This window comes from Phoxinus phoxinus, assembly GCF_949152265.1.
Source record: "Phoxinus phoxinus genome assembly, chromosome: 9".
Taxonomy (NCBI): domain Eukaryota; kingdom Metazoa; phylum Chordata; class Actinopteri; order Cypriniformes; family Leuciscidae; genus Phoxinus; species Phoxinus phoxinus.
Window position 1 is genome coordinate 7,282,908 of NC_136884.1, and position 16,508 is coordinate 7,299,415.

The window sequence follows — 16,508 nt, forward strand, 5'->3', positions numbered from 1 at the left end:
CACTATTGTAATAGTGCCAGTGAACGTGAACATGAACATAAACGTTTTATTCTCAAAACCCAAAGGAGCCATAGGTTAGTCTTGTTAGATAGGTTAGATATGGTTCTCACCTTTTTTATCGTCCACTAGGGGAAAATATGTGAAATTGTGAATGCTTTAAAAAGCAGTTTTAAAGGTTTAAAACCCAGGTTAGCACTTATAAAATGTGGTAACGTGTTTTCAGCTACCTTTGACCTAAGTGTGAGTCATTTTAAACCGCATTTAAACCAGTCTTTAGCGCTGTCCACTTATAAACGGATCACCCGGGCAGAAACTGATCTTAATACCAGCTGTAAAGAGACTCGAGGAACAGTTAATGAGGCATGGATGATTTCCTAGGCTCCTTTGTAATGTAGTATTTTTATACTTGACCATCTTGTTTCTCACAGATTGTCTGACCGCCAGTTCACCTGCTAATGTGACGCTGCCCTCCTCACTTCAAAACTCAAAAGAAACTATATTCATCCTTGCGGTATGAAGATATAGAGTAATGCGCTCATTTCTTCACATTGTCAGGAGCTTTTAATCCTGCTTTGAAGCGCAGCAGCTTGGAGGATCCTCCGCCGGGAGCCTCAATCCTGTTTCGTAGAGAAAACCCTGTTTGCCCTGAGAGAGCTATAGGCTTGCTTACCCGCAGTCTGTTCGCGCACATCTGGACTGGCTAGCTCACCACAGAGAGCGAATGACCACAATGACAGACTTCATTGGCCTTATTAGTGCTGGACTGAGTTAGCATCAGCCAGGGGAAATGCCAATTTGACACAGTGTGCCACATTCACACAATCTTAATAAGATACAGCTGTTTTCTTGCTGATCTGATTAGGGAAAGTCGTTTTCTATTTTTGTCTGAGGGTCACAAACCGCTGTTGGTCATATGCGACTTAGCTAGATTCAAGTGATGATGTTTTACTTTTTATTTACCAATCTAGCTATGTTATCTGCCAATTACATTAAAAATGACAAAGATTTACATTAGCTATATTGATAACATTGTTTTTTTATTATTATAGTGACAATAAATGTCCTTTGAAAAAAACTCTTTTGGCTTAAACTTCTATGGTAAATGTTTTTAATGGCTAAAACGTGTCCTGATTCATCAATACTCGTTATTCTAAAGAAAAAAAACGTAGAAGTACTATTTTTATTTTATTTTTACATTTTTTTTAAATATTTTCATTTATTTTTATTTGATATTATATTTTGACTTTTTTTGGAATTTATTTTGACAATTTATTTTCATTGAATATCCTGTTTAACAATGAAATCGTTACCATTTTATATCTAGTCATTCTCAGTTGTGTATTCATAGAAGGCTATTTATTATTTTTATTTTTTATTATTTTTTTTACTTGCAGAATCCTGAGCTGTGGCCTATAGCTGTTAGTGTGCATGATCCATATTATTTTATTTTAAGGATTCTCACTAAATATAATGTTTCACAAAAGTAAACTCTTGCTATGTCTTTCTAATCTCCTAGAACAAACTTGCTCTTTTTTTGCTAATCCTTTATCCTTCAGTTTTTCTCCTGCATTATTGGTCTTGGGTTTCAATCAGGTGATGACAGAAGGGTTTGATTGGGATGATTGATGGAGGTGGATGTATGGAGAGAGACAGGAGAGACCTCCTGAACCCACCCACCCACACCTTTCATCTCTCTCTTTCCCTCTCACACACTAAAACCTCTTCTTTTTTCACTCTCTCCAGCTCAGGCTCTCACAGTGGGTCTTGAGGCCTTTATTTGCCCCATCAGGATCCGGGGTTGAATCTGAGCGATTATGTAGCGGCCCACATGCGCGCGTGATCGGGAGCTCTGCTTTTGAAGTCTGTCAAATCAGACCCACTCACACACGGATTAAGCTCTTACAGCACCGTGTGGGTCAGAGGCAGGACAGTGAATGCACATGTATGGTCTCCCACCGGTGCACTTCTCCAAAATGTTGGTGTTGTAATCTGTGCCGTGTGTTACTTCTGTGTGTGTGCGAGAAAAATAGATGGAGTTTGGGCCAGGGATAAATCAGAAAACAAGCCTCCTCTCTGTTTGGTAATTTTACATCTGGTATCTGATCGCTGAGTCAGGGTGTTTTTAAATCAAGGAGAAAAGAAAGACTTTTTAACACTTGCATCGCCTGTTCTCCCCCCTTTTTGTAACACACCTGTGTAAGCATGAGGGGAATTGACTTCATACATCCACTGAAAATTGGTTAAAAGTCAATGCAAAAGTGGTTCAGTTAGTTCTGAAAACAACAACAACTCTTTTGTGCAATGAACAGTTTCCATGAATGTGAACGTTTTTTTTTATGGAACATTCAATGCCAATACATACTTTTAAGTGTTTAGCATCTTTTCTTTGCAGATGCCTCTTGGATTAATGTTTTATTATCTAATTCTATGGCATTCAGACATGTTTAAGTGTGACTTAAGTGTCCAAATACGGTCTGTTGTGAGCAGTAGAAGTCTGCTAACAGAAACGAGCAAGATGGGGAAACTGGTTTAGGGTCTGAGAAAGATTCCACATGCAGTCTACATTATAACAGAAATATGAACCCATGTGGTAACTTTATGAGCTGACTGCTGGTTTTCATTGAACATTTCTGCGGTCTGGCCATAGCCCACTTTTTGCTTTGTACCAAATCAGCTCACTTGTACCAGAGAATTGAGTAAATGTATCCGCTCTGTTCTTAATCAGTCCCTGTTAAAGTATGGATCGAGCTAAAAGCTGTTTGCCGATCTCACTCAGAAGCTGACTGCTTTCTGCTCTGCCTTGTGTTTTTGTGGTCCAGCGGCACAATTATTTCACAATAACAAACCGCTGGTGGTCCACTGTTAGCGGTCAGGCTTCGCTATATGCTTCAGTCAGTTTGTGTGCTGTGTCATCGATTATACAGTGTTGACCGTACATTGTTTTTTCGTATTTTATTTTATTATATTGCTTTTTGTGTTTTTTTTGTTTTGTTTTTTCTGCTTATTGTTGCCTTTTTGAAAAGGAAATTGTGCTACACTTTACATTTAATAGTCCACTTTAGACAATACTAACTATTCACAACTACATGTCAACTAACTGTCATTAATTTGAAAATACACATCAACTAACTCTCATTGCATTTGACTGTTAGGTTAGAGTTCAGGTTAGTAGAATAAGTTGACATGTAGTTGCAAAGTTACTTATTGTCAGTAGAATGTATGTTGAGGGACCACCAAAGTGTAGTGTTAGCAGATATTACGCAGACGGTCTACTAAATACTCTATTGGGAGTTAGTTGATATGTAGTTGCAAAGTTACTTCTAGTTAGTAGAATGTCTAAAGTGTTACTATCGAAATAAAGTGTTACCAAAAATGTATTCATTGAATTGATCAAAAGTAAAAGTAAATGCATTTGTAATGTTACAAAAGATTTCTACTTCAAACAAATGCTGTTTTTTTTTTTTTACTTTGTATCAATCAAAGAACCCTGAAATTTTTTTATTATCGTTTCCACAAAAATGTAAAACCTACTGACCCCAAACTTTTGAATGGTAGCGTATATGGATATTATATTTATATACATAAAAAAGCATGCATGGATGCATTCTACGAAAGTCCTGTCATTGAGATGAATGAGAATGCTGACAGATAGCTCAAGTATTACAGACCTTCTTGCCTCAGCCAGTTAAAGAAAGATTTGCTTTGGCGGTGATTCATTCTGGCCAAAGTAAAGATGCAACATTTTTGACCTTAGTCCAATTTGTCTTCAAGGACTGGAAATTTACCGCTGTTAAATCTCACACTTACTTTCCTGAATAACTCAGGCCTGTTTTCATTCTTCAGGTCTCCTACGGAGAGACCGATCAGTGAAGTAAGAGCAGCTGTGAGTGTGTGTCCGTGTCCAACTGCCTCTGCTTCTAACAGGACTGGAATATCACTTGATTAAAGCCAAGCTGTGTGCTTTTGACTTTCTTTAATGCCCATGTGTGTGTTTGGTGGGGAAACGGGGGCTATGAGTGTGTATCACAGGTGGTACAGGGCTGTATCGTGTTACAGAGGAAGTGTGTGTTCTGAAAAGATGAGACTGGCAGCTTTGACTTCTGCTCATTTCCTCACTGTAATTAGTAAATGCTTATCTGATGCCATGTTTAGCCTGGGAAAGAGAAAGAGAAGGTAAGAGAGAAACAGATGAGATGGGAGACATACAGCAAACTTATAAATAGGGCAGACACAAGTATAACACTACATTTCATTAATATACGCAGTAAGGTTTCTATTATTTTCTATTATTTTATTCCATTTTTATATATATGGTGCGTGCGTGCGTGCTTGTGTGCGTGCGTGCGTGTGTGCGTGCGTGTGTGTGTGTGTGTGTGTGTGTGTGTGTGTGTGTGTGTGTGTGTGTGTGTGAACTGTGAATGTGTGTGTATATATATATGTTTTGCCAAGTCCGTTGTCTTCCTGCAGAATTGAGCAACTTTTAGATTGTTGCCGCAGGTTGATTTAAAAAAAAAAAATGTAAAGGACATACAAATTCGGCTTTCCAACCCATGCTTTAAACACTATGTAGCCAGTATGTATTAGTTGGAGTTTGTACAATATTTTTTTTACAAAATGCCTAATTTGCCCCCAATCCCAAGACTCGTCATGCAGTTGACTGACACAAAAAGGAAAGGAAGAGATACAGAATTTTATTGTCTTCTCATTGCATCCTTATGTTGTATTTTCTAGATGATGGATCCCTATTTTGATCGCTCAGATCCTTTAATAGAACTTGACTAGACACCGGAGTCCATCTGTCATCTTCCATTACAACTCAAATTTGCCAGAACCGCAGCTGTCGTACACCACTTCAGAATGACTCAGAAACAAACCAAACTGGCGATGGCAGTGTTCAAACACGTGAACTCCAAACCATGTGAGCTTAGATCTGACCCCCCACAACAGATGATGCTATCAGAGGTCATGAACCCCTGAACCCTTACAGTGAGCATATCAAATAAGTATTTGAAAGCTCGTTACAAATATCAGTGATTAGATATAGCCTACTGTGTGTGTGCGTGTGCGTGTGTGTGTGCGTGTGTGTATGTGGTTTGTATTAGCAGAGTCCTCTGATCTCATGTCCGATACAGTTAGCAGTGGCATTGGATCTTAGACCAATATGAAATATGAAAAAAGGTTTGCAGGAAAAAGCTATGGCTGTTTGCAAATGGAATAGTATATTACTAATTTTGTACTGCACATTACTCTTTATATCGCAAATATTTTTTTATTTGCTCTTAATTATTCCTATATATGACTATTTTTATTTATATATTTTCCAGATTTGTTTAAAATTATAATAATTTTATAACACAGACAAGTACTGTGCTGCTGTATGAAAAATATATACATACTCTGCTCTTTATAGCATAATACTAAAATAGTCTGAGTACTGTTAGTATGCCACTATACCAGCATTCACTATTTTTATGAATTAAATGCAAAGAGAAGAACATGAGCAGGCTTACTTCTCTGGATGTTGAGTGACATCCACAGTCTTTTTATGTGGCCTCAGATTTATCTGCTCAAGTGTGTTTGTTGCGTGTTTAGTGTATAGCTGGCAGTAGCTCTGCATTCAGCTCTAATAGAGATCTACTGTATGAAAACAGAGAACAGATGTGTGGTATAGCTCCTCGTCAGATAACCTGACCTTATAAGAGCATGTCCATAACTATTTTTCCAAAAGCTTATATGAGCTTTTTGGCTTGGACCGGCTACAGATGATTGCATCCATGTGTTTGTTTGTGTATGTTGTGTAATTATGTTTTGGAGACAAAGAACTTCAGAACAGAGACAGTTTGACATACAATCATATACTATGAATATAAAGTATATCAAATTCCTTCTTGATATTGCTTCTTAGTAAATGATTAAGTGACTTAGTCCATTGTTGCCTTTCTATGTCTAGGAGACACATTCCGAGGAAACCATGCAATTTTTTTAATTTATTTTTTATTTAGTTGTGTTCGTTTCATTTCGTTTGAGTATGTATTCATGTTGATTCAGTCATATGACAATTTTTTTTTTCCTACACTTTTCTTATTCCTTCATCCAGAATATTCTCCCTCGTAGTCTGTGATCTTTCACTTGCTAAATCAAATGCGAATGCTAGAATTGAGCTTTCGAAGTTACTAAAACCTCTCTTTCTGTTCTCTTAGCCGATTAAAGGATTCAGTCAGAGAATACCTCTTTTATATTCTTTCAAATAAAACTTTTTGATGCCTGCTGCATATGCTACTTCTGTTTTCACCACCCTAATTGAAAAGAAACCCAATAGCCGGCCTTATAGTGTGAGGGATTTTCTGACAGCATGACAGTTCTATATAGGATTACAATCCACAATCCACAGGATTACATTAAACACTCTCAGTAAAGCCACTTCAGGCTTTCATAACAAAGGGCGTATTTCATTGAGCAGATGGGACATCTGTACGGCACTTCTCACAATGCACCCAGTTTAATTACACTTTCGTTTTTGCATTGATCAGCGTTGAAGAAAGCATGGCACAAATGCATCAGCTTATCTGCCACTTCTAAATCTCTTTGTTGGTTGGACACTCTCACACTGACCTGTAATACAACATCTGTCCAATCAAGTTCTCATCTGACAAAATATCATGTTTTTTTCAAGCCAACAGAAGAAAGGGTTAAATTTGAGAAGAGCCTTTAAAGGTGGATTTACAAAGTTTCCCAATAATAAATGTTTTTAAAAAATTTAAATAAATTCATCATGATGTTATCTATGCTACTAATATCTAATGAATAAAATTGTCAACAAAAAGATATAAAAAATATTCTAAATTGTTAGATAAACAGTTTAACTTTTCTTTTATCGGAACTTTCTTTTTTTCTGTCAAAGTTTCATTTTGATTGTCAACTGCTTTACTTTCATCCAATATAGAGTGAGACTTGATCCCGCTGGAATGGTTTTACATGTTTGATCCTCTAAAGAAAGCTGTTAATCTCCTGCTTGTAAATTTTTATGTCTTTTAGTGCACTACAGCTGAGGGCTTTGTCTCCAATTGCGGCTTATTAAAACAGCCCTCTTAAGTATGTGTCCTTCCTCTCAAAGGGCTTAAGACTCTCACTTGAAACAAACTTTTAATGATAAAAGCTAAGCAGAGAGTTCTTGTGGAATCTGAAAGGGTTTGTGAAAGCTGGTAGTAAGGCAGAGACTTGACCGTGTTGGTCGCTGAGAGTATAGGATCTGATGCACGGCAATAATCCTGGCTTTTCTATCAGCGCGGGTTATTCACTTTGATCAGCGGAGATTACACTGCCGTTTCTGTTGGTCTCTCTGCACTTTGTAACCAACACGAATGGCTCAGTAAAGCTTTCAAGCTTAAATGTTCACACACACTCTACAGACATGCAGTGCATGCATGGCAAAATGATATAGCAATACCACTTGCATTCCTAAATTTGAAGTATAATTTATATCTGTAACATAAATGGTGCACACAAATTTTAATTCGAAGAGTTAGGAGTCTCTAAGTATGAAATATCACCAAAGAGTTTCACAGAACCTGTAAAATGACTTAAGAGAATGAATAAATGCTGTCAAATTCCCTTTCAATCTATTTTTATTCTACTCCCCAGTTCCTCATGTTTCTCTCATTCATACTGGTTTTGTGAAATCCTCATTAACAAGGTGCTCTTGATTCATTATTCTCTGGTGATATGAAGGCAGAAGGATGCATCATCTGAAAGCCGAGCTCTGATCTCAAGTTCATCCACTGACTCCCCTGCTAAACCATCCCTGTAAAAACCCGAGAGTACCTGACCTTGGAAGAAACTCTTTATTCCATCAGTTTCTTCTCCAGGGAATGGAAAAATGACAGATGAGAGAGATAAAATGGAGGGTTTTTGTTCTTTCATGTTTTCTTTGCCCTCCGAATGTGAATTAATTACGCGCGTTTTCCTTTCCGGAGGGATGCTAAATTTTCGCCGGCTCTGATGCATAAAGCGCTAGATGGTTTCCGCCAGGCTCGGATGAGCCTTCTGATTTATGCTGGGCTGCTCCGAATCAAAAGCCCGCTCGTGTTTGCACGCACACACTGTGTGCAGGTACGAACAAGAAAATCCCTGTTAAGTTGTCTTGTGGCACTTTGTCGAGAACAGCGGCAGGAACTTGGGGAATGTTTCGTGGCCTCGAGAAGCCCCTGTGCAAAGTGTTAAGGAAGGGGGCAAGCAAAAGAGTCAACGGAGAGCCGGTCTTCTGAAGTGGAGCCAGACCCGATGGCTCCCGTGAGGGACTTCAGGGGTCGGCGGAGCAGGCTCGCTGCTGTCATTTAGGCTGTTTGGTTTGTTCGACCCTTGACCCATAACAAGGGGCAAGGCCGCAGGGCAGGCGTCAGGCGGCGCGCCTGCTTTAATTTGTCCGTGAGGAACCTTGTGTATGCAGACACATGAAAGCAAAGGTGAAAGCTATGGAAACTTCAAAACTACTCGATCTTTATCCATCAAAGGGCGATTTTATTGTCTTGAGTGCTTACATTTTTAACACAAGAGTGCAACCAGCATCTCAGAATATCTTTCCAGACTCAAAACTCACCTCATTCTCTTTCTTTTTCCACTGTATTTCTGCAGGACTGTGGCCTGGTGGTCAGACCAGATCAGCCCTGCGGTCTGGAGCCCATTCCAGGGTCGAGATCTTCAGGAGAGGCCCAGGCCTCGCCTCGGCCTTGCCTCTCAGGAGATGAACCTGGTAGGTTTCTTCCAGGTTTTGATCATTGGGTTGTAGTAAAGTGTCTGAAATTTGAATCAAAAACTTGCTGTAAGATTTACAGTCCTGTTATTGTATTTATAAGGTAGTAACTAAAAAAAGTCATACCGATCGCAACTCAAAAAGTCTTTCGATTCTCTGTTTGGTGGACAGATGATTCATTTTCCACCAATGTTTCATCTGAATGACAGTGTTGGCCCTAAAACCACATTTCAGTTGCAAAGTAGTTCATCGTGTGTTTGGCTATATTAGCGCGAGATTCACGGTTTATTAGCTGCTCCACTAGAGGATGGGAAAGGTTTGCTAGTGAACTCAGACTTTGGTAATTTATGTATCTGCTTTTACAGTGTGATAATGTACTGATTCATTGCTTGAGTTGAATCATTGCTCAATTATAAGGTTAGGGCCTCAATGCTGACTTTATGGGGGAAAATAATCATTTCATACAGGTTTTTGAGTAAGCTGTCCTTCTGCAGGTTTCGCTTCAGTGAGTGTTCAGCTGCTTGGCCTTTTAGATTTAAAGCCACCAGGTTAGAGTTCAGAGGAGGTTTTCAGTCAGTGCTATAAAAGTAAAAAGTCCGTCCTCAGCAGGGTAGTGCATCAAAGACAGCGGGGAACTACTTTAACTAACTGTTCGAGATGGACTTATAAACTTTGTTTGTGTGTGAGAACCCATCTAATTACATTTCCTTCTGAAACGTTGAAGTTTTCAAATCACTTTTTCTGAAATTAATTTGCACACTGAAATTAAATCATATTTATCAAATGCACAACAATACAGAATGCAACCATAATCTCCGGATATGAATGAAATTTTGCAAGCTAAATACATTTTTTGGATAAAAGGTCCAATGAAAAAGAGCAATTAAAGAGAAAAATATGAGATTTATATAATCGGCACAATGAAGTAATCATGTCTAGCTGCAAAGTTTCCCACCTGATTCAGCATTTTATGGTCACCTTTTGATATACAGCTGTAGAAGATCTTAAAACTTCACAGAGATTCTCTCCACTGTGAATCACATGCGAACACTGTAATTTGAGTAGATGTTGTCATAGAAATTTAGTATAGTGCACTATAAAGAATATTTTACATCTGTCAGGTCGTTGGGTCGTCCCGTGTCTGAGCTGCTCAGATAACAGGACTTGTGATTGGAGAGAGGTTGCCTGGCAACCCGACAGATGTTATCACCCCTTGCTGGACCAACCCCAGTTGCAAAACTGCATGATGGACCGGAAGGTGAGGAACCAGGAACCAAAAACGTGTGTGCGTGCGTGCGTGCATGTGTGTGTGTGTGTTTGAAAGAAGTCTCTTATTCTCACCAATGCTACATTTATTTGATCATAATACAGTAATATTGTGAAATATTATTACAATTTAAAATAACTGTTTTCTGTTTTAATACTTGAAAATATAATGTATTTCTGTGATGGCAACACTGAATTTTGAGCATCATTACTCCAGTCTTCAGTGTCACATGATCCTTCAGAAATCATTCTAATATGCTGATTTTCTGCTATTTTTTATTATTTTTTTATTATCAATGTTGAAAACTAATATTTCTATGGAAACCTTACATTTTCAGGACGAAAAAAAGTTTAAATGAACAGCATTTATTTGAAATGGAAATATTTTCTAACATTATAAATGTCTTTACAGTCATTATTGATAATTTAACAATTTCTGTAAAAATAATAATAATTACTGACCCCAAACAACGGTAGTGTAAAGGCCCATTAACACCAAGGATGATAACTATAAAGATATAGTTCTAAATATCGTTCTCAATATTAAAGAATAGTAGAGTTCACACCACAGCTATAACGATAACAGCACAAATAAACAATATTGTTGGAATCACTTTTAGAACGATTTTATCTAGCTGATGAACGATAAAAACTGTGACAGCCAATCAGAATCCATCCTGCTATAACGAGCTCAAGCAGACAAGCATGCGCTTAGAAGAAACAGAACGGTATCGTCTGCGCTGGTATGGATGCTAATAGTTATTGTTATAGTTATCGTTGTTGGTTAAAACGGGACAATATTTTAATGACTCGCTAATGTAAATTATTATAAAGTGTTTCCAGTACTCAGTTTAAATCAACTGTTTGAAATTGCTCTCTTCCCTGCAGTTGATGTTAAATACATTTCACTGGTTCTTCTGCAGCTGACGGCTTCGCCATATGTGTATAACTGAAGAATGAATTAATGTGGAAGGCAGGCAGCACAAATAGCATTGAAGTTTCATTGGCAGAGAGCAGCTGTTTATCAGAGACTAACAGCAGGTGCTGAGCTCACATCAGCCGCATGATTCAATTACACTGCTGCTTTTAAATACGTGCATATAAGTATGCTGTAAATTCCTCAGAAAGAAGAGGGAAAATTATTCTCGGAAAGAAAACCCTATTCTCTTGTGTTTGCAGCTTTATTTTAATTTTACTTTTTAGCTTAATGTGATCTCCACACCTCCTGTGTTTTGGGTTGTTTTTAAATGATTGCCTAAAGCCCAGCAGGGGTTTTCAGAGCCGTGTGCCAAATACAGTCTGTTCCCGCTTCAAACACTCCCTCAGCGCTCATCTTCACAGCATGACTCTTTCCACTTTTCTCGATTTAAGACTCACAAGATCAGATCTGACACAAACAAACAGCCACATTACACAAGGGCCCGAGCTCTCGCTATACAGACAAACCACAACCTTCTGACTGCGAGCCCATCCAACAGGAAAACAGTGACTCTTCAGGAAAGATTGTTTCAAATAAAAGAGCTTTAGATTGTCAAGGACCCATGAATTCATACTCATGAATTTGTTTCATGTTAAATCCATTTCTGCAGTCTCAAGGCACCCCTGTGCTTCGTTTCGAGTTCACAGTGTCATTTCAAATTTGTATGCTATTAATTTTCCTGTACAAAATATATTTTAAAAAAAATAGTAGTACAGCTATTGCCGTATATATATATATATATATATATATATATATATAAAAATTACTGTAATTTAATCCAATACTTTTAAAGAGACTAATTAACACAATCTAATTGCATTGTTGAATATGTAAGTAGTAGCTAGTAATTAATAACTTTTTTAGAGTAACTTACCCAACACTTGGTGGACCCCTCTTGGAGGCAGCCATGTTGAGATCACATGACCAGCAGAATAATAATTTGGTAACCCCGCTATTATGTTTTGAAAACCCTTTGGAAAGATTGTAAAAGAAGATACATAGTAAAACACATAATGTCTGACTTGTGCCTTTTAAATGGAGGATTGTGTGTATTGTGCAGTCTATTTTTTGACTTGACAAGATCTGGGTTTAAGAAGTCAGTCCATGTCTTACAACATCTGACGTATGTGCATGTTTTCACCCAGGTCCTGTTTATCGGTGACTCCACCAATCGAGGGATGATGTACTACCTGATGGAAAGGGTGAACACTACGCTGGAGGACTGGGACAAGGCCCACGACACCATCATCTACCACAACCTGAACCAGGGCCGAACTATCGCCAGCTACTCCTACTACCCACAGTTCTGGCTGCCAAAGTCCCAGAGACCCACCTTCCAAAGAGCTCTGCAGCAACTTCTAGAAAGGTGTGTGTGTGCGCGTGTGCGTGTGTACGCTGGAGGACGTTTCTCTCCATGTGGATTACACCCATTAAGCTGTGAATGTGAGGGTTTGGTGTCGGTGGTAAAGGCCTTGTTAACACACTGAATGACTTTGGCAGCGTGTTTGATGGTGGGATGTGGGCTGTATGTGGTTGGGAGTCTGTGTGTCAGATCAGAGTATCTCAGCAGGGACGGTAACCGCTGCTGGCTCAGCGCGCTGTTGATCTCACACAGCTACTGATGTGGGCAGAAGGGTGGGATATGCCGCACAGATGTGATTGTGTTTGTGTTTGAGTGTGTTTTAGTGTGCATCTGTTAGGGACGTGTGTTTTGGGAGCTGCTTGAACGATCTGACACTTTATTTGTGCAAAATGAAATTAATTTGTATGATTTCGATTTGTTTCAGTGGTATAAAACGAAACAGTTTGCAGTTTGAATACATTTTTTTTTTAAACTTGGAATTGTGGGTCAGTTCTTGGCATCAATGGCATGGATTGTTGGTTATGTTTTCAGTATGTGGTGTTGATCTTTAACCTCTTCTTTAAAACCACTTCCACCTGGACAGGTCACAACCCCTGGAGAACTCACCTCAGACAGTGCTGGTCGCTGGAGGGGTGCAGTGGCTGAACCTGAACCATTTGAGGACCATTCAACAGGTTTTACAGAGGTAAACATGTACCCAAATGCCACACAAACCCAGCCTGTTCATTATTAGCTTGAGTTGACCACATTTTAATTAACAAAGTTCCAATGGCTAATACTTTTCTTCCTTTTTAAGATTGCTGGTTTTGCTTTGTGTGGTTTCTGACTGTGTGGCTTTTAATACTTCACATCATATCTCTAATTTATCTCCAAGGGAGGGTCTTGAGAACATCATGGTGGTGGTGAAGTCTTTAGGAATGGGTTTCCATCTGCCTGTGGATGGTATTCGCTCCCTTCCACTGGTAAGGACCACTGGAGACCATGAGATGTCCATGCATCCGGTCTGTGTTCATTCATTTATTAACTGTCTTTATCATCTTCATTCATTGGTTCTAGAATGGAGTGCAAGAACTCTATAATGTGAACAAGAATATTCTGGAAAGTGCCAGGCATCTTGGATTTGAGGTCATTGACACTCTCAGCATCACTATGGGCCGTTATAAGGAGTTCCTGCAGGGACGATGTGCCTGCCATTTTCATGAGGTAAAAGAAAAAAGAGATTAAAACTACCGTTCAAATGTTTGGGGTAAAACTTATTTTTATAAAGCGAGAACTCATTATAAAATGATGCATTTATAATATCACAAAATATTTTTATTTCAAATAAATGCTGTTCTTTTGAAGTGCTGTTCTTTCCAATCATCAATAATATTTTCAAGGATCAATGGACACTGAAGACTTGATTTTATTTTAAATTATAATATTTCTTTATTCCAATATTGCTGTTTTTATAGTATTTTTATGAAATAAATGCAGCCTTGTTGAGCATAAGAGGCTTCTTTCAAATCATTACACAATCTTACAGGCCCCAAACTGTTCAATAGTAATTCTGTACTACAGTAAAAAGTGTTACACAATGATTTAAAATGAATGAAAGTCAAGTTATGCTGATTAAAGACTTGCCTCGCATAGACACTTCTATTCATTTAAAGCCAAAAGAACATAACTTATTTGAATAACCATGTTGTTGAACCAGGGTCTAGGTGCTAATTCTGTAAATTTGTATCTGTAGTTATATTATTATGGATGTAATTTACTGCACAGAAGGCACATCTAATTGACATTGTATTGTTTCTAGATCCATGCATGTGTGTGTGAATGAAACCGTTCTACCAATCACACTCCTTTAGATCCTGCTAGAAACACTTTTCCAGCCTTCCAGTCCCATAAATCTTTTACAAGAGAAGCCATTCCTTTTTTTTACTTCACCCTAAATGTGATTTGCGGATCAGTTAATGAGTAATTAGCAATTAGGCAGGTTTTTATTAGCCAATAAAGGGCGGGTTGGGAACAGATGTATTGGCTCTCTAAGTGTGTGAAGTGGTGGTAGAAACACCAAACCTGCTCACATATGGGACTGATATCACTGTAGAGCGGCCACATCTGACATCAGGCCAGCAGATTTAGACCAGACAAACTTAACGACACATAAGGGTCTTTTGCCTTAAGTGTTAAAGGAGCCGTTGTTTTTTATTTTTTTATTTATTATTATTTTATTTTTTTTATTTAGTGCTCAGAGGAAACTAGTTCTGGGAGTATTTCTCCATTAGGAAAAAGATTTTTAACAATAATTTATGAACCATTAAAGACAGACCTGTCTGTCTGTTGTCTGTCAACAACTTTAAATTAATACTATTATATTTCTCCATTTTAAATGTGATTGTTGTTCGCAATTCTTCATGGGATTGTAGTTTCCCCCCCCCCTCATTAAAGCCTGTAAGTACACAGCCTTGTACTTATGTCTTTTTTCCCATTTTCAAATACTTTTTTTGCTTCAAATAAACTTTGCATTGTTGTTATTTTGTGATTTACCTTGTTGCTGGTTGGCTTGGTTCCTGACAATTTTAACGAAGACTAAAAAAAAAAAAACTTCTACAAACACTGCTGCTGAAAAAGTGAATGGGCACTAATGCTATAATATGACAAAGATCAGGGGTTTTCAAACCTGTGTTGGAGCACCACACTGCACATTTTTGTATGTCTCCATCATCTTACACACCTTGTTCAACTCCTCACCACATTAGTAGAGACTGCAAGACCTGAATTGAGTGTAGATAAGGGAGACGTACAAAATGTGCAGTGCTCCGGGACAGGGACAGGTTTGAAAACCCCTGGCATGGATCATCGATTAGCTCAGATGATTCTAAAGAAATCAGATTGACCAAGAAATGTCTTTGAAGAACATTTGACTTTGTTTGCAGGTCTATAAGCTTCCCTCTCCAACCGCTGCTTCTCAAAGAAATTTGAAGATCTTGAAGCTTGGTGGAGAAAGTGGGAACCCGGCCAATGAGCAAACGGGGCTTGAACAGCACGAGGATCCATCGTCTCCACCTGACTTGTCCTACCACGTAAAGGGACCAGTGAACGCGGTGTACTCGGAGATCCTCCTCAGCAGGATATGTGTGAATCACGCCGTCAACGGGACCATTCGCCAACAGTGACAAAAAGACATTTAGCGGCTGGTGACGCTAGTGTGTGTGTGTGTGTGTGTGTGTGTGTGTGTGTGTGAATGTGTGTATATATGTGTGTGTGTGCTCAATGTGTTGAGAAAGGGCTAAACTGTGCACACCGATCTAAATCTACTAAACCATATGCTGTATCAAAGTGGTAAATTGGAGGGCGAGTTAGGTGAGTGTCTGTTTGTGCATGTGTGTTTCTATGTAGAGCGATCCAGATGGAAAAGGGGTGTGGAGGGTTCAATGAGACCCCCTGAAGCCCTGTCAAAATGACTTTGGCAGCTGTGGCTTAAGGGCAGGCAGTGGCTGCAGTGCGACGCCGATGAAAAAACTGTGAGACGGTCTTCAAACAGCTTTTCAAAAACTTTCCTACAACGCTCATGCAACATTCCCACAATGCTGCTACTGCTGAACCATGGGCTGAAATGTTCCCAATATGTTTTGGGGACGTTTTGCAGCTGCTATGAAGTGCCTTTGATGTCACCCTGCCACACATTGTCACTTTTATGGAAGCTCGGGCAATGTTTTGAAGTCTAGCTTTACACCCCCTTTTCCTTCACATGCCAGTTTCATCAAGTATTTATGAAGTATGTTCTATGCCAAAGGTCTTATGAAGTATATTTTATGTTGTAGTATTACTGTCTTATGTTCCTCACGCATTTTTCTACATTTATTTTTCTACCAGTGTTTTCTAGTGCCTTTAATAATAATCTGTGTAAAGTGTTATAAATGCTGTTTACAAAAAAGAGGTTATTTATACTTTTTTGATGGTAAGAATTTTTATATTGTTGCTGGATTTACTCTAAATTGCTGGAATGCATGATGTTTCAGTTGTCCATAATTTACGTTAAACAGGAAGTGGTTTGTGGAGAGAAAAAATAGCAGGATTTATTTGAAATATCTCATAAAACAACTTATCTTCCCACCCGTTACTTGAAGTAAAATAATTGAACCCATGAACCCGCATGAGTTGAC

The 16,508-nt window shown here is 38.6% G+C and overlaps 1 protein-coding gene across 4 annotated transcripts in view; it reads left to right on the plus strand.

Annotated features, from left to right (window-relative positions):
• cped1 (cadherin-like and PC-esterase domain containing 1) overlaps positions 1 to 16,500 on the plus strand; it is a 53,488-nt gene extending 36,988 nt beyond the window's left edge. For all 4 annotated transcript variants that reach the window (XM_079623276.1, XM_079623273.1, XM_079623274.1 and 1 more), the window contains exons 15-21: positions 8,632 to 8,749; positions 9,871 to 10,007; positions 12,140 to 12,360; positions 12,941 to 13,042; positions 13,232 to 13,319; positions 13,414 to 13,560; positions 15,279 to 16,500. In XM_079623276.1, coding sequence (XP_079479402.1) covers positions 8,632 to 8,749; positions 9,871 to 10,007; positions 12,140 to 12,360; positions 12,941 to 13,042; positions 13,232 to 13,319; positions 13,414 to 13,560; positions 15,279 to 15,518 — 1,053 coding nt within the window. In that variant the 3' untranslated portion in view covers positions 15,519 to 16,500. The remainder of the gene's footprint in view (positions 1 to 8,631; positions 8,750 to 9,870; positions 10,008 to 12,139; positions 12,361 to 12,940; positions 13,043 to 13,231; positions 13,320 to 13,413; positions 13,561 to 15,278) is intronic.
• Positions 16,501 to 16,508: the final 8 nt, after the last annotated feature.